This window comes from Oncorhynchus mykiss, chromosome 2, assembly GCF_013265735.2.
Source record: "Oncorhynchus mykiss isolate Arlee chromosome 2, USDA_OmykA_1.1, whole genome shotgun sequence".
Classification (NCBI taxonomy): domain Eukaryota; kingdom Metazoa; phylum Chordata; class Actinopteri; order Salmoniformes; family Salmonidae; genus Oncorhynchus; species Oncorhynchus mykiss.
In genome coordinates this window covers 98,842,393-98,868,361 of record NC_048566.1, presented here as the reverse complement: position 1 = coordinate 98,868,361, position 25,969 = coordinate 98,842,393, and the positions used below count along the sequence as shown (strand labels likewise).

At 42.7% G+C, this 25,969-nt stretch overlaps 2 protein-coding genes across 8 annotated transcripts; one reads left to right on the top strand and one right to left on the bottom strand.

Annotated features, from left to right (window-relative positions):
* LOC110500657 (protein mono-ADP-ribosyltransferase PARP16) lies at positions 1–13,677 on the bottom strand. Of its 6 annotated transcripts, none has more exons than XM_036960500.1 (7): positions 3,698–3,725; positions 3,375–3,574; positions 2,887–3,024; positions 2,585–2,791; positions 2,136–2,307; positions 1,757–1,944; positions 1–769 (listed from the first exon to the last, which is right to left on the bottom strand). In XM_036960500.1, exons 1-7 carry the CDS (start codon positions 3,708–3,710, stop codon positions 602–604), a joined length of 1,086 nt encoding a protein of 361 aa, XP_036816395.1. In that variant the 5' UTR covers positions 3,711–3,725; the 3' UTR covers positions 1–601. The 6 variants fall into 6 exon arrangements, 5 of the variants coding, with proteins under 5 accessions (XP_036816395.1, XP_036816401.1, XP_036816400.1 ...); XM_036960506.1 differs by lacking the exon at positions 3,698–3,725 and adding an exon at positions 13,551–13,677 and having other exon boundaries at positions 2–769; XM_036960505.1 differs by lacking the exon at positions 3,698–3,725 and adding an exon at positions 4,273–4,529 and having other exon boundaries at positions 2–769.
* Positions 13,589–25,925, top strand: LOC110500681 (secretory carrier-associated membrane protein 5). 2 transcript variants are annotated; one of them, XM_021578182.2, is made up of 7 exons: positions 13,589–13,893; positions 18,800–18,875; positions 19,205–19,324; positions 21,409–21,565; positions 21,953–22,054; positions 23,596–23,713; positions 24,552–25,665. In XM_021578182.2, exons 2-7 carry the CDS (start codon positions 18,869–18,871, stop codon positions 24,612–24,614), a joined length of 567 nt encoding a protein of 188 aa, XP_021433857.2. In that variant the 5' UTR covers positions 13,589–13,893; positions 18,800–18,868; the 3' UTR covers positions 24,615–25,665. The 2 variants fall into 2 exon arrangements, with proteins under 2 accessions (XP_021433857.2, XP_036816415.1); XM_036960520.1 differs by lacking the exon at positions 24,552–25,665 and adding an exon at positions 25,688–25,925 and having other exon boundaries at positions 13,660–13,893.
* Positions 25,926–25,969: the final 44 nt, after the last annotated feature.

The following is a 25,969-nucleotide window of genomic DNA, read 5'->3' as shown; positions in this document are numbered from 1 at the left end:
TTGCCTAGTTAAATAAAAAGGTGTAAAAAAAATAATAATAATTAAAACAAAATTGGTGTTCAAAAATACCGATTTACGATTGTTATGAAAACTTGAAATCGGCCATTCCGATTAAATCGGTCGACCTCGCGGTAATAACCATGTATAATGTACATACAAAGAGGTGGAAGACAGGAAAGAGCTTAAAGGGAAATAGTGTATAATATGGATGTCCCATTGGCCCATCTGTCTGATTGTCTCTCTGTCTGTGTCTCTCTCTGTTATGGAAGGCACTATGAATGACAAGAATGGTCCATGTATATATGACCTATTCCTTCTCATAAGAAACGGTTTGAATATTCAGATGTTGAAACTTGACACACTGCTCTTCCCGTAGTCCTTTAACGTCAGCCCTAAGGATGGAAAAGAGAAACAATTTGCCCAGGAAACACTGGGGTATAAAGCCTATAGAGAGCCTCAGGCTGGACCAACCGGGGCTGCATGTAGGAAAGCACCAGAGACTCGTGTGATAGCAACGGAAGACCATGTCCTGTGATTAGTGAGGTCCGGTGATTTCATTGTGACGTCACCAGAATAGTGTGTGGTCCATCCGATTGTGAGGTCACCGGACGAGACCGTCTTGCGATTGTGACGTCACCGGAAAAGCCTGTTCCAGAAGGAGAGGAATGTGGTGGAGTTGAAGGCACCGATGAAGATGAGTAGCAGCAGATAGAGACTCATCATAATGGCAAAGTGATGTCTGACTAGCCAAGACCTGCCCCGGGAATGTCTGGAAACACATCAGAAAAATCACATTACAATCACGTCACACAAGTTATCATCTCTAAAAAAAAAAGTCTAAAATCTCAACAGAAGTCAAATGGTCCTATCCGAGAGAAAATCTGAAGCAGTGACAGAACGGTCATCCTGTTGAAATGTTTATCAGTTCTACTAATGTACTGGCAACTCACCACAACACCAATAGAGGGCAGCAAAGATAATACAACTATCACCATACTGTTTACAGCCTAAGCCTTCACAGGTCCGTTCCCAAATGGACCTGGGGCTTTCCCATCCGGATCCCATATGCATTAGATGTATTATTTGACCCTGCTGGTCATCTATTAACTTTTTAACATCTTGGCCATGTACCGTTCTGTTATAATCTCCACCCGGCACAGCCAGAAGAGGACTGGCCACCCCTGAGAGCCTGGTTCCTCTCCAGGTTTCTTCCTAAGTTCTGGCCTTTCTAGGGAGTTTTTCCTAGCCACCGTGCTTCTACACCTGCATTGCTTGCTGTTTGGGGGGTTTTAGGCTGGGTTTCTGTACAGCACTTTGAGACATCAGCTTGATTGATTTCTTAAATGTAGAAACCCATTCCAAATGGACCCGAGGACCTAGTTGGATCCATACCCGGGCCGAGCCGAGTTAGGGAAGCTGCAGCCGTCTTCTCGGAGAGTCCACTAGCAGGTACTAACCTGGACAGGTGTCTTCTCTGAGAGTCCACTAGCAGGTACTAACCTGGACAGGTGTCTTCTCTGAGAGTCCACTAGCAGGTACTAACCTGGACAGGTGTCTTCTCTGAGAGTACACTAGCAGGTACTAACCTGGACAGGTGTCTTCTCTGAGAGTCCACTAGCAGGTACTAACCTGGACAGGTGTCTTCTCTGAGAGTCCACTAGCAGGTACTAACCTGGACAGGTGTCTCCTCAGAGTACACTAGCAGGTACTAACCTGGACAGGTGTCTTCTCTGAGAGTCCACTAGCAGGTACTAACCTGGACAGGTGTCTTCTCTGAGAGTCCACTAGCAGGTACTAACCTGGACAGGTGTCTCCTCTGAGAGTACACTAGCAGGTATTTGACTCGGAGCAGCTGATTGTTGGTGACCACAAAGTACTTCTGAGGGACCTCTCCTCCTTCACTGTTCCTGGCTCTGGAGCGCTGACGGTCAATGGTCTCCGAGTCTGAAACCGGTTTAGGGAAATTATTACTGACATTTACTGGACTTTGAGAGGCAGCCATCGTTGACATGATATTGTTGCACGGTCCACTCATTTGTTATGAGGTCGATGTTGTGCAAGAGGAGGGGACTAGAGACTCAGGGTGCCTAAGTAAATAAAGAGTGTTGCGTAAACGTTCTGGACAAAGCTCTGACCTTTCCTCTTCACCTGGCACTTAACGTCTGGGTGGTCGATGACCTCACACACGGCGACACAGCTTAGCAACGGTCCCAGGAGACTGTCACGCCAACCGTTGCCATGGGGACTGTAGAGGACCGCCATGCTGAGGTCACTGGTGAGGTAGGTGCCCTCTCCGAACAACGACGTCTGTCAAGAAATCCCCCCACCCCCCCAAAAAAAAACAAGTCTGTCAGAAATGCAACTTCATCCATGCAAGTCCATTCCTTTTGTGTAGATAATATTGGCTTTTGTCTAAACATAACAATTATCTGTGAAATGATTCATCAACCAACCAAAAAAAAAAACATCAATCTGAAAACATATACTCAAGCAGGGCTACTGGGAACCCCCAAAGAAATATAAATGATCATTACAGTCATCACAGGACTGGTGAAGCTGCCATCGTACTGTCACATTAACTGACCTTGTTGAGGTGGCAGTGTAGTCCGTTGTGGATGATAGAATGGAAGTTCTCCAGTCGGCTGCCATGGAATGCGTAGAAGAGGTCGCGTCCCGCCCGTGTCTTCTCAAACTTAGCGTTCATCTGGTCGCAGTACTCCAGCTCAAACAGGAAGTCTGGCACAGGCGTGGAGATCCCCTCACTCTCAGTCAGGTTACACAGCTTGGCATACTATTGGAGGGCAGAGAAGAGGGCAGTGGAAAGGACATCTGTCAAGTGCAGTGTGTATCCTGCACACTTCTTTTCTTTTGAGATATTGCCTTTACCTCATCTTTCTGTAGTGTTTTCACAGCGAAGCTCTTGGAGGAGAGAACCCAGTGTGTGAGGGCCAGATGATGGTCAGCTTCACCAGGTCTCAGTCTCACCAGCTCCCTCACACCAGGCAAACTGCTGACATCTGACAGCTGGAAGGAACACAAGAGCAGTGTCATGTTCATTAGGCACCAAACGTAGGAAAACTGACTGAAACATAGAGGCACTAACTGGACTTAAGAAATAAGAAATGCTACATTTAATTTTTCACTGCAAAAGGTTCTAAAACATTTTCTGTTGTATGCCCTAATGAACACGACCCAGACAATAACCAGTAGACTTAGCTATAACACAGAACAGGTGTAGGACAGGTGCACAGTGATGGTGAATAATATGCTTGACTTTTAGGCAGAGAGCCTGTACCTGAAGGTTTGAATTATAAGTCAAGCCTTATCTTTGATATGGAAAATATCAGTGTTTTCTGTCCAGTCCAATTCCTCACCAGCTCATCAAACTCCTTGGTGTCTCTGTCTCTGATGTATCTGGGGGGATAGGGTCTGAGAACTGAGTCCCGCTTGTAGTTCTGAGCAGCCGCCACAAACAGGCTGCATCTCAGATCAGCGGCTACTGGGTCCCTGTGAAGACAGGAACACACCAGCTCTCTGACTGCATCCGGTGGGAGTGGTGGCTGCATTCCCAACACTGTAGACACAGGAGATAAGAGACATTGTGTTTCAGGTCTTAGGCATGGGACACAACATCATAGACAGATAATAATATACCTGAATAAAACAGGTTATTGATTGAGAGAACAGTGCTACTTACTGTATGAAACCATTCAAAATGTGCCTGTATCCTTCTAATCAGAAATGATTCAGAAAAGGATTATTGACCTAGTTGTCTTGTTAACTTATTATAATAAAAGTATTTGGTGGTAAAGGTTGAGTGCAAATAGCATGAAAACTTTCACGCCAGCCACAGGCTATAGTTAGTTAGCTAGTGATGTTTACATAGTTGTGCCCACATATGTCAACAAAAGCTGTTAGTTCATTACGACAATGTTAAACAATCAATACGCTTCGTTTGAAGAGGCAACATTTTACTTTACAAACGTATCTTAGGCTTTCCCTTAAAATCCCTTGGGTCAGTCAAAAACTCAATAACAAAGAATGAAGACGAAAGCTAACTAACGTTAGCTAACTAGATGAAGCTAGGTAGCTAGATGAATAGCTACCGTTAGCTTAGCACAAGTTAATTAGCATATCAGACGGACAGCAACAACAATAAAAAATCTGTCTCAACAAACAATACCAAACCATATGTATATACACTTGTCAACTAACAAGTAATAACTATACTTTCCAGGAAAATTAAAAACACTGAGTACTAGAAAAACATACCTGACTGAGACACAAGTAGCCAAGCTAGCTAGGTTGTGACTAGCCGTCACATAGATACTTTTAAAGGAGATGGGAAACTCCATTGGACACGTATTAACGCCCACTGTACGTTGTTAATGTGCCACGCGGTGGATTCTGGGTAAGACATTCTCTCCTTCAATGGGAGTCAATTGGGCGCCAAGCACCAAAACCCATTATTAGCACGAATTGCGTAAAAAAAGAAGCTAAACATTGCAACAACAAAATCCAACATTTAAGATACGTAACTTGTCCTCTGTAATGTCTTTTTGACTTTTCGTCACATAACGTACTTCCGAATAAAATAGGCAAGTTTCTCGACTCATACTCTTTAAAAAATATATTTTTTATTATAGATTTATTTTATTCATAATACAAAAAGCAACTTACATTGCTACATCAAACATGTCTAGCAAACACAACACAGGTATTAACAATACTCAAACACACAAAAATATATAAATACAAATAAAATACAAAAAATTAACAATTTAAGTGCAATTATATTCACTCTGAAAATATCTTATTATAATGATTAGTGAAGATGTTATTCTTGTTGTTATTCACTAGGGTTAGTGTTCTAATAAGATAATTAAACTCAATCAGAAAAATTTGTAATTTTGGAATTTTTGTTTGTGTATAAAGTATTTGGCAACAAGAATTAAAACATTAACAATCATTTGTGGTTTTGTTATCATTGCAATAGTAACATATTATATATTTTATGTTAAAATTATAGGCAGTGTTCATAATGGTAAATAAGTACTTTGCAAGGTTTTCCCAAAATTCTGACACAAATTTACATCCAAAGAATAAGGGAGACAGATTCTTCTTTTTCACAGAAAACGCAGATATCATCAATAGCCACAAATTTGGAAATCATAGAATTACTCTTTGACTTTTAGAATGGATTGCGTGACGCAACATGACAACGTGAACGCGATTGATCGACAGCCTGCTGGGCGGGGCGTTATACTGTATGTTTTTGCATTCCATTTCCGCTTGAATTCGTATCTCCTGCTTTTTTATTATCTCTGGCCGTACTTCCTCTAGTCAGAACCAGTGGCAGTAGCTAACCGATTCCAATAGTGTGTAACTGCAGCCCATAATTCGGGGCGTTTCTGCACTCTTTTGAATGTGGGTCAAAAGGGAAATAAAAGTATTATCTGAGTTTTTTCACTCCCGCCTGCCCTCACAGTCGTTAACATACCTGCGGGAAAACAGTGACACTGTCTACCGGTCGCCCCCCGCTTCCCGCAAGCACAGCAGACGGGAGGCTGGGGAAACACCATGTGATAACTACCTAGCTAGCGACATCGCTTGTTAGACCGCGTCTCCCCCGCTTCCTGCCGGTTGTGTACGGGAGAAAAACGTGCCCGATAGGAGAGTGCCAAGGACCCCTGCTGGGACCCTTTATATAGCCCTGCTATTGTTATTTGCGCTTTTTACAAAACATTTGATTTGTATTTTATGAAGAAAATAATAATAATTAGGAGTTTGTTCCTTTACATGGTGTGATGGCTGATACTATCAAAATATATATTACACTTTTGTTAAGACGAATATGTTTTGGGGGAACAGTTGATTGCCTCATCTTACAAGAATCACTGAGCATTAAAACAGCAACATTTTCTTTCAGTCTCATGGCAAATGTGTAAAATAGCATGAAATTAGCTATTAAACTACATTTTTCTCCCTCTGCCCCATGGCACAAAAAAAAAGCACACTAAAAAATAACGTATTTTTATTTTGGGTTGGGGGAGTGTAAATACCAATGGAAAAGTACCCTAAAACAAAGTGCAAGGCAGCACAGGCATTAGGCTCTGAGGATAGCCCACTTTACTGTTGAGTCTGAAGCACAGTCCCTAGCTGTAGACTAGCTCAGTGGTGAGTGGAGAGTGGCATCTATCAGATCTGTAGGGGTTAATGACAAGGAATTACTGAACTGCAAATGGGTAGGTAGGCTCGAGTTGAGCGGTTAATCACGCAGAGGTGGTATTTTAGCTTCGACTGTTGGAACAGTCCCACGGTGTATTTTACAGGAAATGTGTCTCTGTTCCCTAGTCTACAGCTAGGGACTGTGCTTACCTCAACAAATTCCGGCGCCGACAGAGATGGCCGCCTCGCTTCGCGTTCCTAGGAAACTATGCAGTTTTTTGTTTTTTTACGTGTTATTTCTTACATTAGTACCCCAGCTCATCTTAGGTTTCATTACATACAGTCGAGAAGAACTACTGAATATAAGATCAGCATCAACTCACCATCAGTACTACCAAGAATATGTTTTTCGCGACGCGGATCCTGTGTTCTGCCTTACAAACAGGACAACTGAGTGGATTCCATGCAGCGACCCAAAAAAAAAACAACTCCGAAAAAGAGGGAAACGAGGCGGTCTTCTGGTCAGACTCCGGAGACGGGCACATCGTGCACCACTCCCTAGCATTCTTCTTGCCAATGTCCAGTCTCTTGACAACAAGGTTGATGAAATCCGAGCAAGGGTAGCATTCCAGAGGGACATCAGAGACTGTAACGTTCTTTGCTTCACGGAAACGTGGCTCACTGGAGAGACTCTATCCGAAGCGGTGCAGCCAACGGGTTTCTCCACACATCGCGCAGACAGAAACAAACAACTTTCTGGTAAGAAGAGGGGCGGCGGCGTATGCCTTATGACTAACGTGACATGGTGTGATGAAAGAAACATACAGGAACTCAAATCCTTCTGTTCACCTGATTTAGAATTCCTCACAATCAAATGTAGACCGCATTATCTACCAAGAGAATTCTCTTCGATTATAATCACAGCCGTATACATCCCCCCCCAAGCAGACACATCGATGGCTCTGAACGAACTTTATTTAACTCTTTGCAAACTGGAAACCATTCATCCGGAGGCTGCATTCATTGTAGCTGGGGATTTTAACAAGGCTAATCTGAAAACAAGACTCCCTAAATTTTATCAGCATATCGATTGCGCAACCAGGGGTGGAAAGACCTTGGATCATTGTTACTCTAACTTCTGCGACGCATATAAGGCCCTGCCCCGCCCAGCCTTTCGGAAAAGCTGACCACGACTCCATTTTGTTGATCCCTGCCTACAGACAGAAACTAAAACAAGAGGCTCCCACGCTGAGGTCTGTCCAACGCTGGTCCGACCAAGCTGACTCCACACTCCAAGACTGCTTCCACCACGTGGACTGGGACTGGTTTCGTATTGCGTCAGACAACAACATTGACGAATACGCTGATTCGGTGTGTGAGTTCATTAGAACGTGCGTTGAAGATGTCGTTCCCATAGCAACGATTAAAACATTCCCTAACCAGAAACCGTGGATTGATGGCAGCATTCGCGTGAAACTGAAAGCGCGAACCACTGCTTTTAATCAGGGGAAGGTGTCTGGTAACATGACCGAATACAAACAGTGCAGCTATTCCCTCCGCAAGGCTATCAAACAAGCTAAGCGTCAGTACAGAGACAAAGTAGAATCTCAATTCAACGGCTCAGACACAAGAGGCATGTGGCAGGGTCTACAGTCAATCACGGACTACAGGAAGAAATCCAGCCCAGTCACGGACCAGGATGTCCTGCTCCCAGGCAGACTAAACAACTTTTTTGCCCGCTTTGAGGACAATACAGTGCCACTGACACGGCCGGCAACGAAAACATGCGGTCTCTCCTTCACTGCAGCCGAGGTGAGTAAGACATTTAAACGTGTTAACCCTCGCAAGGCTGCAGGCCCAGACGGCATCCCCAGCCGCGCCCTCAGAGCATGCGCAGACCAGCTGGCCGGTGTGTTTACGGACATATTCAATCAATCCCTATACCAGTCTGCTGTTCCCACATGCTTCAAGAGGGCCACCATTGTTCCTGTTCCCAAGAAAGCTAAGGTAACTGAGCTAAACGACTACCGCCCCGTAGCACTCACTTCCGTCATCATGAAGTGCTTTGAGAGACTAGTCAAGGACCATATCACCTCCACCCTACCTGACACCCTAGACCCACTCCAATTTGCTTACCGCCCAAATAGGTCCACAGACGATGCAATCTCAACCACACTGCACACCGCCCTAACCCATCTGGACAAGAGGAATACCTATGTGAGAATGCTGTTCATTGACTACAGCTCGGCATTCAACACCATAGTACCCTCCAAGCTCGTCATCAAGCTCGAGACCCTGGGTCTCGACCCCGCCCTGTGCAACTGGGTACTGGACTTCCTGACGGGCCGCCCCCAGGTGGTGAGGGTAGGCAACAACATCTCCTCCCCGCTGATCCTCAACACTGGGGCCCCACAAGGGTGCGTTCTGAGCCCTCTCCTGTACTCCCTGTTCACCCACGACTGCGTGGCCACGCACGCCTCCAACTCAATCATCAAGTTTGCGGACGACACAACAGTGGTAGGCTTGATTACCAACAACGACGAGACGGCCTACAGGGAGGAGGTGAGGGCCCTCGGAGTGTGGTGTCAGGAAAATAACCTCACACTCAACGTCAACAAAACTAAGGAGATGATTGTGGACTTCAGGAAACAGCAGAGGGAACACCCCCCTATCCACATCGATGGAACAGTAGTGGAGAGGGTAGCAAGTTTTAAGTTCCTCGGCATACACATCACAGACAAACTGAATTGGTCCACTCACACAGACAGCATTGTGAAGAAGGCGCAGCAGCGCCTCTTCAACCTCAGGAGGCTGAAGAAATTTGGCTTGTCACCAAAAGCACTCACAAACTTCTACAGATGCACAATCGAGAGCATCCTGGCGGGCTGTATCACCGCCTGGTACGGCAACTGCTCCGCCCTCAACCGTAAGGCTCTCCAGAGGGTGGTGAGGTCTGCACAACGCATCACCGGGGGCAAACTACCTGCCCTCCAGGACACCTACACCACCCGATGTCACAGGAAGGCCATAAAGATCATCAAGGACATCAACCACCCGAGCCACTGCCTGTTCACCCCGCTATCATCCAGAAGGCGAGGTCAGTACAGGTGCATCAAAGCTGGGACCGAGAGACTGAAAAACAGCTTCTATCTCAAGGCCATCAGACTGTTAAACAGCCACCACTAACATTGAGTGGCTGCTGCCAACACACTGACACTGACTCAACTCCAGCCACTTTAATAATGGGAATTGATGGGAAATGATGTAAATATATCACTAGCCACTTTAAACAATGCTACCTTATATAATGTTACTTACCCTACATTATTCATCTCATATGCATACGTATATACTGTACTCTATATCATCGACTGTATCCTTATGTAATACATGTATCACTAGCCACTTTAAACTATGCCACTTTGTTTACATACTCATCTCATATGTATATACTGTACTCGATACCATGTACTGTATCTTGCCTATGCTGCTCTGTACCATCACTCATTCATATATCCTTATGTACATATTCTTTATCCCCTTACACTGTGTACAAGACAGTAGTTTTGGAATTGTTAGTTAGATTACTTGTTGGTTATTACTGCATTGTCGGAACTAGAAGCACAAGCATTTCGCTACACTCGCATTAACATCTGCTAACCATGTGTATGTGACAAATAAAATTTGAATTTTTTTTTTTTGATTTTTGTTTTTGCATGGGCTGTTTCTTGAGATAGAGAGATTGTTGATATATATATGATTGTTGATATTATCCATATCCATATTGAAATCATTAAATTTCCAAAGTATTATTTGGCAATATGTACATTGTTACGTCATGACAATCAAGTCATTGAAATATAATTGAGAGAGAGGGAGAGGTCGCAGTTGAAAATGAGAACTTGTTCTCAACTAGCCTACCTGGTTAAATAAAGGTGAAATAAAAAAAATATAAGAGAGTGGATGTCAGTTTATTGTGTGATCTGCTCAGAGGTCCAGATCTTTATGGTGGAATTGAGGCCCGCAATTCTGGGCCATTCCTGCATCTGCAGGAACCCCTCTTTATATTTATATTGGTTACTTTTTTTACGCAGCCACTGTCTATTGGTGTCCTGGCTAGCTAGCTCTAGCTACCTGTGTTGCTTCCTGTCGGCGGTTGGCATCCAACGTGTGATGCGAACTTAGCAATTTTGTTGCTAGATTTAGCAACTTTTCAGACTAGCCTGGCAACTTTTTTTCCAAACAGCACCTAGCAACAAATTGAGCTACTTTCAAAAATATATTTGGAACTTTTATCTACTTTTGAAAAGTGACTCAAACGCTAAAATGCACGCATTTTCCCGCAAAATGATACAGAAAACTATTTTCTGTCACACTCAGTCACAACACACGTGCCTGGCTGCAAACGTGCATTGTGAGTGACGTCAGCAGCAAGTGCTCAGCTCGTGCACAGGCAGCAGCAGGCCAGCAGCAATTTCAGCTAATGGCAAATCATTGTTGGCTGACTGCAGCAGCAGTAGTTCGGGTTGGACAAGCCAAACCCAATGAATATAGTTGGTCACGAATGTTTGATCTTGAGCAGAACTTACAACATAATTCAACATGTCTCAATCAAATTGGAAAGAAAATAGTGGAATTCTGTACCTGAACAAATGTCAAATCATATTTTTTGCCGAGATGGCCAGTCAATTTGAGTAACGTTATTATTTATTATACGTAATGACGCAGTTTTACGTTATCACGCAATGACATCACAAAATCTTTTAGCAACAAATCAGCCTGCCTCTAGCAACTTACCCTGAAAATTTGTTGGCAACACTGGTTATGGTGCATTATCGCCAATGCAATCCCTCATCCACTTACCCTCACCTGAAGGCAGTGGCTGCGTTTCAAACTCATCCAAGACACACCCTCGTCTACTTACCCTTACCCCTTATGCCCTGGGGGGGGGGGGGGGGGATCCTGGTGGCCATATTTGTCTTCGATCCAAATGATTAGCCAAGCAAGGGAAGTTTGCAAGGTAAGCACCTCAGCCCCCATTTTTAATGGGAGTTTGCGAGTGTACAATTATGTTTACTTCGGGGCCTGAAACGCCCCATAATTCAATTCGAGATTATTGTATATCCGCTAAATCAGCCGCTATCCGCTATATCCGTAAAACCTCAACTTCAATATGGAGTCAACATACAAGTGTAAGTAAAAACAAATGTAAATAAGTTAGAAATTGTGCCCCTAGTGCACAAACACGTCTTGTAAAAGTAATAATGTTTTTGTTTGGTTAGCTTTTGGAAATTGTAGAAATAAAAAAAATATTCCTTCATAAGTTCCAACTAGGCAGGCTAACGTTAGTTAGCTAATAACTTTCCTAGCTATCATACAGTAGGCGTATATTAATAATTATATAGTTAATATAAGTAGACATGCAGTCATAATTGACTGTAGCGCATATAAAGCACCCACAAGCTACCGGTGGCTGAAAACACAAACGTCACAGGATAAACGAGTGACGAATTTCTGGGCAAGGGCTGTCCATTTAAAATGAATTCCTCCCTCCCTCCCTCACCCGTTGCCCTGCAAGTGTATATACTCGTCAGACGTCATCAGAAGTGTCCACTTAATTTGAGGGCTGAGGGTGTGTCTGTTAAGTGTATGGAATGCCGCCAGAGTCTTTCACGCCAGCCTGACGAACACTGCTTAACCCCGCAGTTCATAATGTTATGGCAGGGGGGGCGTCTGTGTATTTACTACATCACTTCCTCACAGCTTTGATAAATCAAATCAAATTTATTTATAAAAGCCCTTCTTACATCAGCTGATGTCTCAAAGTGCTGTACAGAAACCCAGCCTAAAACCCCAAACAGCCTCTTCTGGCTGTGCCGGGTGGAGATTATAACAGAACATGGCCAAGATGTTCAAATGTTCATAAATGACCAGCATGGTCAAATAATAGTAATCACAGTGCATAGGTCAGGGTTCCATAGCCGCAGGCAGAACAGTTGAAACTGGAGCAGCAGCACGGCCAGGTGGACTGGGGACAACAAGGAGTCATCATGCTAGGTAGTCCTGAGGCATGGTCCTAGGGCTCAGGTCCTCCGAGAGAGAAGAAAGAGAGAGAGAGAGAGAGCATACTTAAATTCACACAGGACACCGGATAAGACAGGAGAAATACTCCAGATACAACAGACTGACCCTAGCCCCCCGACACAAACTACTGCAGCATAAATACTGGCGGCTGAGACCAGAGGGAACAGGAGACCGTAGGGCCCCATCCGATGATACCCCCCGGACAGGGCCAAACAGGCAAGATATAACCCCACCCACTTTGCCAAAGCACAGCCCCCACACCACTAGAGGGACATCTTCAACCTCCAACTTACCATCCTAAGACAAGCCCGAGTATAGCCCACAAAGATCTCTGCCACAGCACAACCCAAGGTGGGGGGGGGGCGCCAACCCAGACAGGAAGACCACGTGAGTGACTCAACCCACTCAAGTGACGCACCCCTCCCAGGGACGGCATAGAGGAACACCAGTAAGCCAGTGACTCAGCCCCTGTAATAGGGTTAGAGACAGAGAATCCCAGTGGAAAGAGGGGAACCGGCCAGGCAGAGACAGCAAGGGCAGTTCGTTGCTCCAGTGCCCTTCCGTTCATCTTCACACTCCTGGGCCAGACTACACTCAATCATAGGACCTACTGAAGAGATGAGTCTTCAATTTTATTTTACCTTTATTTAACCAGGTAGGCAAGTTGAGAACAAGTTCTCATTTACAATTGCGACCTGGCCAAGATAAAGCAAAGCAGTTCGGCACATTCAACAACACGGAGACTGGAGTAAAACAGTCAATAATGGGGCGGCTCTGGTTAGAGCGTTGGACTAGTAACCGGAAGGTTGCAAGATCAAATCCCCGAGCTGACAAGGTACAAATCTCTCGTTCTGCCCCTGAACAGGCATTTAACCCACTGTTCCTAGGCCGTCATTGAAAATAAGAATTTGTTCTTAACTGACTTGCCTAGTTAAATTAAGGTAAAAAAAATAAAAAATAAAAGCTCAAATAGATGAAAATGGGGGGCTTTTTGTAAATTGAAATTTGCTATTGTAAATGTTAGCAACACCTCCGCCAAGTTCATAAAGAGAGGCTGTTACATCTGCTATCAAACACATCTACAGATTACACAACAATTTTAAGCTAAAATATTGCACATTAATTATCTTACAATGTAAGGGAAAGGGCAGTTGGTATTGGGGGTTAATTGCCTGGCTCAAGGGTAGAACTGCTGATGTTTCGCGTTCCTGCGAATGGACTTTTTCCACACTTGCTACTTAACTACATTTAATATACTTTTAGACTTTCACTCAAGTAGTATTTTACTGGGTACTTACACTTTTATTGGAGTGGTTTAGAAAGAAATTCTGTACTTGCTAGTAAGTGGTTTGTTCGGTTCTGGCCAGCAATAAATCCGTTTCCTCAAACCGTTCCTCGTGCAATCGGTACGTGCGTAAAAAGAGAGAGACAGGGGAGAAACGTGACGTCACGTGATTGCGTTCTACTCCCAAGCTGTCGGTGGGTGAAGACATTTCTGATTTTAGTCGAATTTTGAATTTCTGTCTCTCGATTATTTTCACAAGCGCGTATTATTGTTTCGTGAAGAATATCGTCATACAATGCAATTGACAGACGTTGCATAGTGTCAGCACTGCTGGTTTGTGGGGGAAACAAAAGGAGGTAAGAAATAAAAACCATTCTAACGAATTCATACCGTGTTATTTCCATTCCATTCATTCATTCTGTTTAAGTAACACGATTGAGCAAATTACAGATTTACAGAATGATCTGTGCATAAATAGAATGTAAATGCGGCAAGAAAGGTACAAACGTCAGACTTGTTTTATTGAGTCCAGCTGAAAAATACCTTATCATGTCGTAGGCTAGGCTCTACTCCTCTGAAGGGCGCTGCTTCTCCATTGACAGTAGTGCTCATCACGATGCAATTGTATGTAGCATACAAACGGCGGCATTCTGCATTCTGCCCATCCTTTAAAATGAAAAACAAATCTGAATTGGAAGAACAAAAAAAAAACACATCATATTGCATAGATTCGTGGTCTCAAAACATCGTTCATTATCAGTATGATGGTATTATTTGGTGCAAAAATATACGCTGGGAAAATGCCCTTCATCCATACAGACTCAACCTCTGATGGACATGACACACTTTGAATGGGACAAAAGGTTATTATTTCAGTCGTCAAAATAGGATTGAGATGGCTGCAAATATTCTTCATCACACTGTCAAGCTTTATTAATTTTTTTTAAATAATCTTATGTAGGCTACAATGTACCGTGCATTCGGAAATTATTCAGACCCTTTTACTCTTTCCACATTTTGTTATGTTTCTGATTTAGGATTTCAATAAATAGTTTTCCTCATCCATCTACACACTACCTAAATAATGACAAAGCAAAAACAGGTTTTTGTTAATACCTTATTTACATAAGTATTCAGACCTTTTGCTATGAGACTTGAACTCAGGTGCATCCTGTTTCCATTGAATCATCCTTGAGATGTTTCTACAACTTGGAGTCCACCTGTGGTAAATTCATTTGATTGGACATGATTTGGAAAGGCACACACCTGTCTATAGAAGGTCTCACATGTCAGAGCAAAACCAAGCCATTAGGTTCAAAGGAATTGTCCATAGAGCTCCGAGACAGGATTGTGTTGAGTCACAGATCTGGGGAAAGGCATCAAAACATTTGTGGAGCATTGAAGGTCCCCAAGAACACCGTGGCCTCCATCATTCTGAAATGGAAAAAGTTTGGAACCACCAAGACTCTTCCTAGAGCTGGCCGCCCGGCCAAACTGAGTAATCGGGGGAGAAGGGCCTTGGTCAGGGAGGTGACCAAGAACCAGATGGTCACAGAGCTCTAGTGTTCCTTTGTGGAGATGGGAGAACTTTCCAAAAATCTCTGTAGCACTCCACCAATCAGGCCTTTATGGTAGAGTGGCCAGATGGAAGCCACTCCTCCGTAAAAAGCACATGACAACCCGCTTGGAGTTTGCCAAAAGACACCTAAAGACTCTCAGACCATGAGACACAAGATTCTCTGGTCTGATGAAACCAAGATTGAACTCTTTGGCCTGAATGCCAAGCGTCACGTCTGTGGGAAACCTGGTACCATCCCTACGGTGAAGCATGGTGGTGGCAGCGTCAAGCTGTGGGGATGTTTTTCAGCGGCAGGGACTGGGAGACTAGTCAGGATCAAGGGAAAGATGAACGGAGCAAAGTAAAGAGATCCTTGATGAAAACCTGCTCCAGAGCGCTCAGGACCTCAGACTGGGGAGAAGGTTCATCTTCCAACAAGACAGCATAAGCACACAGCCAAGACAACGCAGGAGTAGCTTCGGGACAAGTCTCTGAATGTCCTTAAGTGGCCCAGCCAGAGCCCGGACTTGAACCCGATCGAACATCTCTGGAGAGACCTAAAAATAGCTGTGCAGCGACGCTCCTCATCCAACCTGACTGAGCTTGAGAGGATCTGCAGAGAAGAATGGGAGAAACTCCCCAGATACAGGTGTGCCACGCTTGTAGCGTCATACCCAAGAAGTCTCGAGGCTGTAATTGCTGACAAAGGTGCTTCAACTAAGTACAGAGTAAAAGGTCTGAATACTAATGTAAATGTGATATTATTATTTTTTTTTATCTGTTTTTGCTTTTTCATTATGGGGTATTGTGATGTCATTATGGGGTATTGTGTGTAGATTGATGAGGGGGGGAAAACAATTTCATCCATTTTAGAATAAGGCTGTAACGTAACAAAATGTGGACAAAGTCCAGGGATCTGAATACTTTCCCGAATGCACTGTGTCTCTCCATTAAAGTATGGGTCGTATTTTTAAAAGGCTTGTCTGATGCATCATTGAAGTAACATGTCACTGCATGAAAATGCACATTTACGGGTCGAACCATCCAGTGCACAAGTCCGTAAAAAAGTACAGTTTCTGAAAATTAGCAGGCACGTGTCCAACATGGTTTGGTCCCGTAAATCTCAGATAACACCGTCAACGGTTCAGTGAATCGGGTCCAGACACATCAACCCACTTACCAGGACACATCTTGAAATCAGTTGCAATACATCTGCGTCCACGTACGCCCACGTCTCTCCCATAAATGTCAATAAATGGCCGTGCGCTTGCTTAAGGTTGCACATGCTTACCCCCCCACACACACACACTGAAAGCTTATGCTAGTCGTTGGTAGCTTGCCTTAGTAGCTGTCACTGGTATATATACAAATAAACTATTCATTATTTAAAGAATGAGTCAATTAGGATTGAATTAAATTACTTTTCATAATTTTTTATTATCACATCAGAGTTCCGACACCTTTTCAGAAATAAAATTCAAGCAAGGTTTTTCCAGCACCTCATGACATCGCCACACTAAAACAACTCTTTAGTTCCTTGAATAAAACACACAAATACACTTTTTGAAGGATGACAATTAGTTTTCAGTTGACTAGAAGAAAGTGGGTAATAGCATCTGCATAGGCTAAACAGGGCCTGAAACTAAAGTAAGATCCATGGAGACTAGCCCTAAGGCTAAACTGGATGACTCCTGCCAGTACTCTGCTCGATTCTTTTGAAAGCTCTTTAATTAAATTCATCTTTGAATGATGTACTTAACTGCTTACATGGGTTAAAGGGGGTATACCTCATTTAGAGGAATATGAATGAGCCTATTCAAAGATCAACAAAAGTGTTAAAAATATATTTTTTTTTAACACACTACTGACAGGAGTCACCCAGCTTGGTCCAGGGTGAGTCTCCATTGGGGTAGCTATAGTGCTGATATTTGAGGGGTCCGTGGGATATAGGTTGCCTTGTTGAAAACTCCTCAGACATGATCCGTGCGGTGTGGCTCGCCAAGTAGCTCTGGTCCTTCTCCAAGGGGCTCTGTTGTTCTTGACTACGTTCAATGAGCACCTCACTCCGGAAGTAGGGGGGCTTGACGAACCACACTGGTTTGCTGTTTTGCAGGCCATCTTCCTCATCGCTCATCCGGTCCACATTAACTTCTCTCCAAATGTCTCTCATCCTCTGCAAGCACTCTCCACCGTGCGTCTAGCTAGACCCAATAGAACACCGTAAACAAACGCATAAATCTCAAGTCGTGCATATTCATATTCCCACTCTTCAGAGAGAATGCAAAAGTGTTATCTTTGTTGAATTGAGTTGTAACATTTCACAATCTCTAGAAAAATCTACTTTATTAGCTAATTGCCTTTTTCAAAAAGATATGTCTTACTAGGTGTGTATGTGTAACGGATGTGAAATGGCTAGCTAGTTAGCGGTGGTGCTAGTGTAATGGATGTGAAATGGCTAGCTAGTTAGCGGTGGTGCTAGTGTAATGGATGTGAAATGGCTAGCTAGTTAGCGGTGGTGCGCGCTGGTAGCGATTCAATCTGTGACGTCACTCGCTTTGAGACCTTGAAGTAGTGGTTCCCCTTGCTCTGGTTCAAGCCCGGGTATGGGCGAGGGGACGGACTAAAGTTATACTGTTACATATGTATGATGCATCAGGGTTTGAACCGGGCTAGCTAGTGTTAGCTAATTTATCAATAAATGTGCAAAACCACTATATATACACCCATGCATTACGTTAAATGTAACAAAATCCTAAGAACAGCTAGCCAACTACAATATAAGCTAAAAGCCTAGCGCTGAGCTAGCTAATGTTAGCACTTAGCAATTAACAAGCAACAATTAGATACAAATTTCATAAAAAGTCAACTTAGAAAATATCATTAGTGTTGTTTGTATATAAATACATTTATAACAGAAATGTAAAATAATCTAGGACGCCATCTTGTTCTCATTAATTTACATTAATTTACAAAGTTAGCCAGTTTAGTTTAGCTACACTCTTATGAATGAGAATCTCACTTGTTTTTCACTCGGTCAAAACCCTTATTATACATAAAAAAATACTAGAAAACTCATCACAGGTTAGATAAACAATGGATACATGGAGAGTTGGCTTCTTTTCACAGGGGTGCTTCTCTTCCAACACACGAGTTTGAGAGGTACGTGCCTGTGGCATTTGAGAATTTAATTTACTTTACGTGCACGGTCCGGATATTTCCAGAAACTTATTAATGCATAATTGGGAATTGACTATAACACAATTACCATATCACGGATGCGCGGAAGTCTACAGGAGTCCACAATCAAATTGGGAAATTCCCACCCACGACCGGGCACCTTAAATTTCACGGGAGTATAGCAGATCCGATTTCACCCAGAAATGTTGCTTTTCATGCAGTGCTGCACATTTCATTGTAATCTCATATTGTAGCAGTGGGGCTGGTGGGCTAGCTATATATGAGCGCAAAGCACACTGGGAGGGACACTGGGACAGCCGGTTTTGGTGTCATTTCACAGGTACCTCCTCATGCATTGAGTGCAATGTTTTTCATAGTCATATCGACATTTCATATGACTTGGGCAAAATATTGTATAGCCAATTTGTTTCTGGATTGAATATGAAGGTAATTTATAGCTTTTATGATAGATAGCCAAAAACATATGATATTATACTTTGATTAATACAACTTCATATTCTTTTCAGTTTTAATTTCCAAGGCAATTGGGTGTTGGATCATATTTATTTTCAACTGGAGGGACAGATCCAGTTGTAATGGCAGGTAGGTTATAACTGATTTTAATTATCTCATTCATACAAGGATATCATCATAGTAGAGATTTTGTTAGTGTGACTTCTGTGTGTATTGAATTATGACTTTTTTTTTAAAGGTATAAGCATGTTGTTATTATCATATAATTGTAGTATGACTGCACATTGCTTACCAGCAATATTTTATTAATCAAGTACAAATGTTGTCTTGATCAGGTTCAATGACCTGTACTTCAACCCAAAATAATATATTGTTTTCATTCAAGATCTGACTATTTAAAAGGGAATCACCAGCAACATCAACGTGATAGCTTTGTCCTTCTTTTTTTTCTTCTGCAGAAAACAATTTCCCTCCCCTGCCTCGCTTCATCCCTCTGAGGCCATGTTTCTATCAGGATTTTAACGAGATCCCAGACGTACACCGTTCCATGTGCAAGAAGCTGTACTACCTATGGATCTGTGAGTGTGGCTGATCTCAAATGGCACCTTTTTATTGTTTTTGTCGTGCACTACTTTTAACCAGGGCACATAGGGTTTCTGGTCCAAACTAAGGGTTTCTGGTCCAAACTAAGGGTTTCTGGTCCAAACTAAGGGTTTCTGGTCCAAACTAAGGGTTTCTGGTCCAAACTAAGGGTTTCTGGTCCAAACTAAGGGTTTCTGGTCCAAGCTAAGGGTTTCTGGTCCAAACTAAGGGTTTCTGGTCCAAGCTAAGGGTTTCTGGTCCAAACTAAGGGTTTCTGGTCCAAGCTAAGGGTTTCTGGTCCAAGCTAAGGGTTTCTGGTCCAAGCTAAGGGTTTCTGGTCCAAGCTAAGGGTTTCTGGTCCAAGCTAAGGGTTTCTGGTCCAAGCTAAGGGTTTCTGGTCCAAACTAAGGGTTTCTGGTCCAAGCTAAGGGTTTCTGGTCCAAGCTAAGGGTTTCTGGTCCAAACTAAGGGTTTCTGGTCCAAACTAAGTAGTGTACATGTATAGGGAACAGGGTGACATTTGGAAGACACCCTGTGATTAGAGACTGAGGCATCTGGACTGGTTTCCCAGACATAGTTATAGCAAAGCTAGTTCTTATATGGCATTTTCCATTGAGAATGGTCCGGTCCTGAACTTGGCTAAATTTGGGTGTGTGGGTAAACCAGCTTCAAATGTTCAAAAGATACTCTTTATATTTCAAATGCCATCATGTATCACAGCTAATATTCTTCAAAGAGATGCCGGTAGAATATTAGAGGTGCTGGTACTGCGTACCGGGCACCACTGGCTCACTCTTAACAAATCCATTTACATACTGTATTTAATGTTTAGATCACTAAAGTGGACGACATACCGGTAAACTGTTAAGGGCCTCATCTGCTACTGTTTGGCCTTCCTTTTAACATCACCTGTGTGTGTTTTTTACCCAAAATAATATGAGGAAACACGGGTATACAGTAGCAGGAAGGCTGGTATAGCTGATTTGTGACATATCCAATAATTATGTTTGGTCTTTTTTTCATCACAATCATCTTCCACTAGTTTAAAGCCTCCCATCTCTATACCATTAACCTGACAACAATAACTGAACATGAAGCTGATAGTTAAATCGTAAGCTTTTATATAGGGATGATTTGTATACCTTTTTTAATTTGTAATTTTCATTTCATTATCACTCAGGCCGGGGGGAATATAAAAGTAAGTTTAAATACAGAAATAGGTCATGATTAGTTTGTGCCTCTTAGCCTACTAGTCAGTGTATTGTGTGTTGAATGGATAGCTGATTGCTTTAGTTTTTAGAAAGTCCCAAATGATGCCCTCTATAGTGTTATTTTTATTTATTGACTTGCCTCGTTAAAAAAATATATACAAAAAAAAGAAGCAGACCATAACTTGGTCATAGAGATATTTTCTTTTATATCTCAGATTCTAAACCATAAAGCTACCGTTACTGGCTCTGTAGACTCCCATACATAAAGCTACTGTCTCTGTAGACTCCCATACATAAAGCTACTGTCTCTGTAGACTCCCATACATAAAGCTACCGTTACTGGCTCTGTAGACTCTCATACATAAAGCTACCGTTACTGGCTCTGTAGACTCCCATACATAAAGCTACCGTTACCGTCTCTGTAGACTCCCATACATAAAGCTACCGTTACTGGCTCTGTAGACTCCCATACATAATGCTACCGTTACTGGCTCTGTCGACTCCCATACATAATGCTACCGTTACTGGCTCTGTAGACTCCCATACATAAAGCTACCGTTACTGTCTCTGTAGACTCCCATGCATAAAGCTACTGTCTCTGTAGACTCCCATACATAAAGCTACTGTCTCTGTAGACTCCCATACACAAAGCTACCTTTACTGTCTCTGCAGACTCCTATACAAATCTGAAGTAACCAATTAAACTTTACTTTGCTAGATTAATCATCCAATAACAGACCGTGTTGTTCCTTTTTTCCATTTCCATTGCATGCCCTAATGAACATGACCAATGCTGCAGCAGTTCAAATAATGCAAAGTCGACCATTAATATAGTTATTTAACCCCCCCCCCCCCGGTTATTGTTACAGTTAACAGTGCCACCTTGGCGGTCAATCTGATTGGCTGCCTGGCGTGGATGTGCGGCGGGGGTGGAGCCACTAACTTTGGCATGGCCATTCTGTGGCTCATCCTGTTCACCCCCTGTTCCTACGTGTGCTGGTTCAGACCCATCTACAAGGCCTTCAAGTAAGTACATCCTTCTTTCTGACACCTGGGGTGCGTTCATTTCGGTTCAACATTTTGCCAAAGTTTGGTCGTTCAGTAACAGTACCGATTCCATTGAAATAAATGTTGAACACCGTTCTGTCTTACTCAACGCACGCACCCTTATGTTACGTGATACTGTCATGGATGAGGCGGAGAGAAGTGATTCAAGTTAACGTACGGTACATGTTTAATGAGAAGGTGATGGGGCAACAACGTAGCTCATACATCTGGAGTCCACCTCTGACACCGTGTGTTAAGTTCTCATGAGGCAGAGAGGACGTCAGTCAAGTTACAGTAGACCATTTCCACAGTATGTTAAATCCTGGATTTCTGACTAGATTTACTTCTCTTCTCCCCCCTTTTTAGGACTGACAGCTCGTTCAACTTCATGGCGTTCTTCTTCGTGTTCATGGCCCAGGTGGTGATCAGCATCATTCAGTGTATAGGCATCCCAGGCTGGGGCGTCTGGTAAGGATGGAGCCTGGTTCAGTCTGATGAAGGCCATTGACATAGGGCTGGGCGATATTGCCTAAATATCATATCATATATGGTTTTTAGTTTTTTTTTTATTGACAATATTTAATGTTTTTGATTAATAAAAATTCTAAATTTGCTTTATTAGTGCGTGACCCTACGGTGGTAACACATATTCAAAATTATTTCAATGGGTCTTTCTCCATTCTGATTGGTTTATACAGTTCAATTCAACTTCAACCTAATATAATTTCCTGCATTTCCATCAAATGTAGCCTTTCCTGCACTCATTTGAGATAATTTCCACACTGCCATGATATGGACAAAATAACTAGGCCTTATATTTAACCAAATGTTGAAATTGCGATTTAGATTAAAACACTTGGGTGAACTTTTGGAATGTTTATTATAATTCTATAGTTAGAATATAAATAATAGTGGGTACTTTGAATACAGTGGTTGACATGACAACGAAGGAAAATGCCATGGACGTGTTATTGTGATAGGTTAGGAACCAAAGTGATGTTCAGTGTTTCCTAGGGGACCCTATAATCTTTGGCTACATTAAATCTTTATTCAATAAGCCAACATATTCATGCTTTGCCTATTTCTCATTGATTTAGAAGATACTGTTGCACAAACAAAATGCTGATTTAGGCCTCCACCAGCACTGGTATCAGGCTGTATTAGCTAGCTACGTTTGCGCTGACTCTGTACTTTTATAGCCAGCTAACTAGCGATTAGCATTAGTGGCTAACACGATTTAGCTTACCTTGCTAAGAAAATAAAAACTAGCCATTTGCAGATGTAAGAAACACAAACTAATATTGTAATTATAGAACGCTTGTGGATTTATATTCAGATCAAATTGGTAACAACATTGATATAGTGTGTGCTGCATTGACCATGCAGACTGAACAAAAGTGTCTCGTGGTCAAGTAACAACAAATGCGCTCCTTGAGTGACAGGGGGCGGGACTAGATCTGTTGAAGCGGCGTGGAGAGAGAGAGTAGAGAGGGATGACTCGAAGTAGCGGAGTAAACTTTAACAATGGACGTTACACACTGCGTATCACATATAACAAACCAAACATTCAAATACCGCCATAGAAGTTAAAGTAAAACCCAAACCGGTCCATGCATCAATACCGGTGTATGTAGTAAAATACAGTATACCGCCTAGCCCTACACCGATGGCCAAAACGTCAGTTAAAAAAAATAACTAAAACATAAACGTTTTAAATTGTTGGCGAAAGTCGTGCCTATTGGCTGTAAAAGGAATGGCCTCTGAGTCTGGTCCCTCTTAAGGTTTCTTCCTTCTAGGGAGCTTTTCCTTGCCAATGTCGGTGCTCTTTAACGGGGTCTTGGCCGGGTTAACCATTTTGGGACAACAGTTGATGTAAAAAGGGCTAAACTATTTTATTGATTGACCTGATTGTCGGCCATTGGCCTACTGTTTAATTGTATTGTTACCATTAGGGAACCCTGCCTTAGAACTGTCCTCCACTTGTTTCTTCTTCTCCTTCCTTCCTCTAGTGGCTGGCTGGCTACCATCACCTTCTTTAGCACCAATATAGGCTCTGCTGTTGTCATGCTGATCCCCACCATCATGTTCACTGCCATGGCTGTCCTCTCCTTCACCGGGCTCACCAAGGTACAGTATACACTTTACACTTCAGCACTAGCGATCACTTTTCTCACTCTGACTACAGTATAATGCAACTCTAGTAACTATGTGAAATGTGTGGTTCATGTTACTGTATGTCAGGGGTCCCCAACTGGCAGGATTGCGGGACAAATTTTGCCTGCGGGTGATTTCATTGGTCCCCCAAGTTTTTGTTTTTTGTCGTTGGACATAAGACTAAAAACACCAGCAAATCTTTTCCAAGTGATTTAAAATGTAGGAAATCTGTAACAAATGATTCCCACAAATAATAGAGATATACAGTATTTGATTGTATACATATCTAAGTAATGATTATGTTTTAGTCAAATATTATATCTGTTTGGGCTTCTTGTGGTCAATTTGCAGTCTACTAAATATTTGCAATTATGTTCGGGGCCCTCTGACCATGCGTTCTAGAAAACAAGTCTGTGACCTGCGGAGGACAACTACCTGATGGGTTGCTATAGTAACAGGAGATCAGATCTTATTTAGAGCAAAGACAGTATTTATTTATTGCGACTTTAGTTTGACTTGGCTGTAATATGACTCACAAAATCTCAAGGACTGGCGGTTAAAAAAAATTATCCCTTTTGCTAACTCGGGGCACATTTAACCCCTCATTGATGTTTGAACACTGAAATGTTAGTTAATGCTCCAGTTTAAAAAATAAATAAAAAATATCTCTGACTCGTGCAGGTCCACAACAGAGTTGATGGGGACGTTGGATCATTTTTTGTTTTGGCCTGGTCTGACTTTTTACCTTTTGTTTGACAAGCAGTAATATGAATCTCTAACATCATCTCAATCTCTCCCTGACTCTCTCCAGGTCCACAACATGTACCGTGACACCGGGGCCAGTATTATATTCAGTCTGGTCCAAAAGTATTGACATTTATATGGTCAAATGATATGAAAATAGGGAAGAAAATACCCCCTATCTACTGTAAAATATGGTAATAAATCTTTGATGTTATGGGGCTATTTTGCTTCCGTCCTGGGGCTCTTGTTAAGGTCAACGGCATCATGAACTTTACACAGTACCAGGACATTTATAAACCCTGGTTGCCTCTGCTAGAAGGTTGAAACATGGCCACAAGTGTATCTTTCAGTAAGACAATAACCCCCAAGGACACATCGAAATCCACAAAGAAATGGTTAATTGACCACAAAAATCTGAATTTTTGCAATAACCATCTCAGTTTTTAAAGATTTTAGAAAAAAAGCTCTGTTTCGTTATCCTACCAAGGGGAGGGTTCTGGGGTACAGGGGTGGCAATAATTGTTTTGCCCTTGTTAAAATCTATTTTTCTGAGCAATTGTATAAAATATGAGTTTCCCATTTTAATTTTTTTTGCATACACAATGTAGCTCAGTATTTTAATTCTTTATTTTATAGTTTTTTTTGCTTATCTTTATCAACGGTGCCAATAATTTTGGACCTGACTGTATGTCTGTATGTCTCTCACACTATTTCGTTCTTTCTCTCTCTCCACGCGCAAAACATGTACCGTTGCACTGAAGGACAGTACTCTTTCTCTCTGTCCTCCGTTTGACTTTCTCGCTCTCTCTCTCTCTACTCAGTTCAATTGAAAGGGCTTTATTGGCATGGAAAACGTGTTTACATTGCCAAAACAAGTGAAATAAACAAAAGTGAGAAGACACAAAACATCAACAAAAAATGTGTTTTTCTCTAGGAGAGAAAAGACCATATTCATTCTCAAGACCTCTGTATTACTTGCAGTAATATAACTCAAGCACCATGTCTCCCTGACAACATGTATCGTGGCACCGGGCCAGTATTCTGTACGTCTCTCACACACACTAGCTACAGTAATATAACTAACACACCATGTCTCCCTGACAACATGTACCGTGGCACCGTGCCAGTATTCTGTATGTCCCTCTCACACACTAGCTACAGTAATATGACTCACTCTAATACCATCTCTCTGACTCTCTCCAGGTGCACAACATGTACCGTGGCACTGGGGGCAGTATGAGTAAAGCCCAGGAGGAGTGGACCACCGGGGCCTGGAAGAACCCTCACGTCCAGCAGGCAGCGCAGCAAGCCGCTGTAGGGGTGGCGCAGGGAGCCATGCAGCAGCAACAACCCCAGTACTCACAGGCACCCACCTACAACTACGACGACCCGGGCATGTAGGGCAGGGTGGAGGAGAGTGTCAGGGGGGGAGTGTGAGAGGGGGGGGGGTGAGATATAGCCAGGGTGGAGGGGAGGGTGAGATAT

Coding starts and splice junctions, on each gene's coding strand:
- LOC110500681 (XM_036960520.1), top strand. Junction 19,325..21,408: donor GCTGTACTACCTATGGATCT/GTGAGTGTGGCT, acceptor TTATTGTTACAG/TTAACAGTGCCACCTTGGCG. Junction 21,566..21,952: donor CCCATCTACAAGGCCTTCAA/GTAAGTACATCC, acceptor CCCCCTTTTTAG/GACTGACAGCTCGTTCAACT.
- LOC110500657 (XM_036960500.1), bottom strand. Junction 2,308..2,584: donor TACACTGCCACCTCAACAAG/GTCAGTTAATGT, acceptor ATTTCTTGACAG/ACGTCGTTGTTCGGAGAGGG. Junction 1,945..2,135: donor GTGCCAGGTGAAGAGGAAAG/GTCAGAGCTTTG, acceptor AACCGGTTTCAG/ACTCGGAGACCATTGACCGT.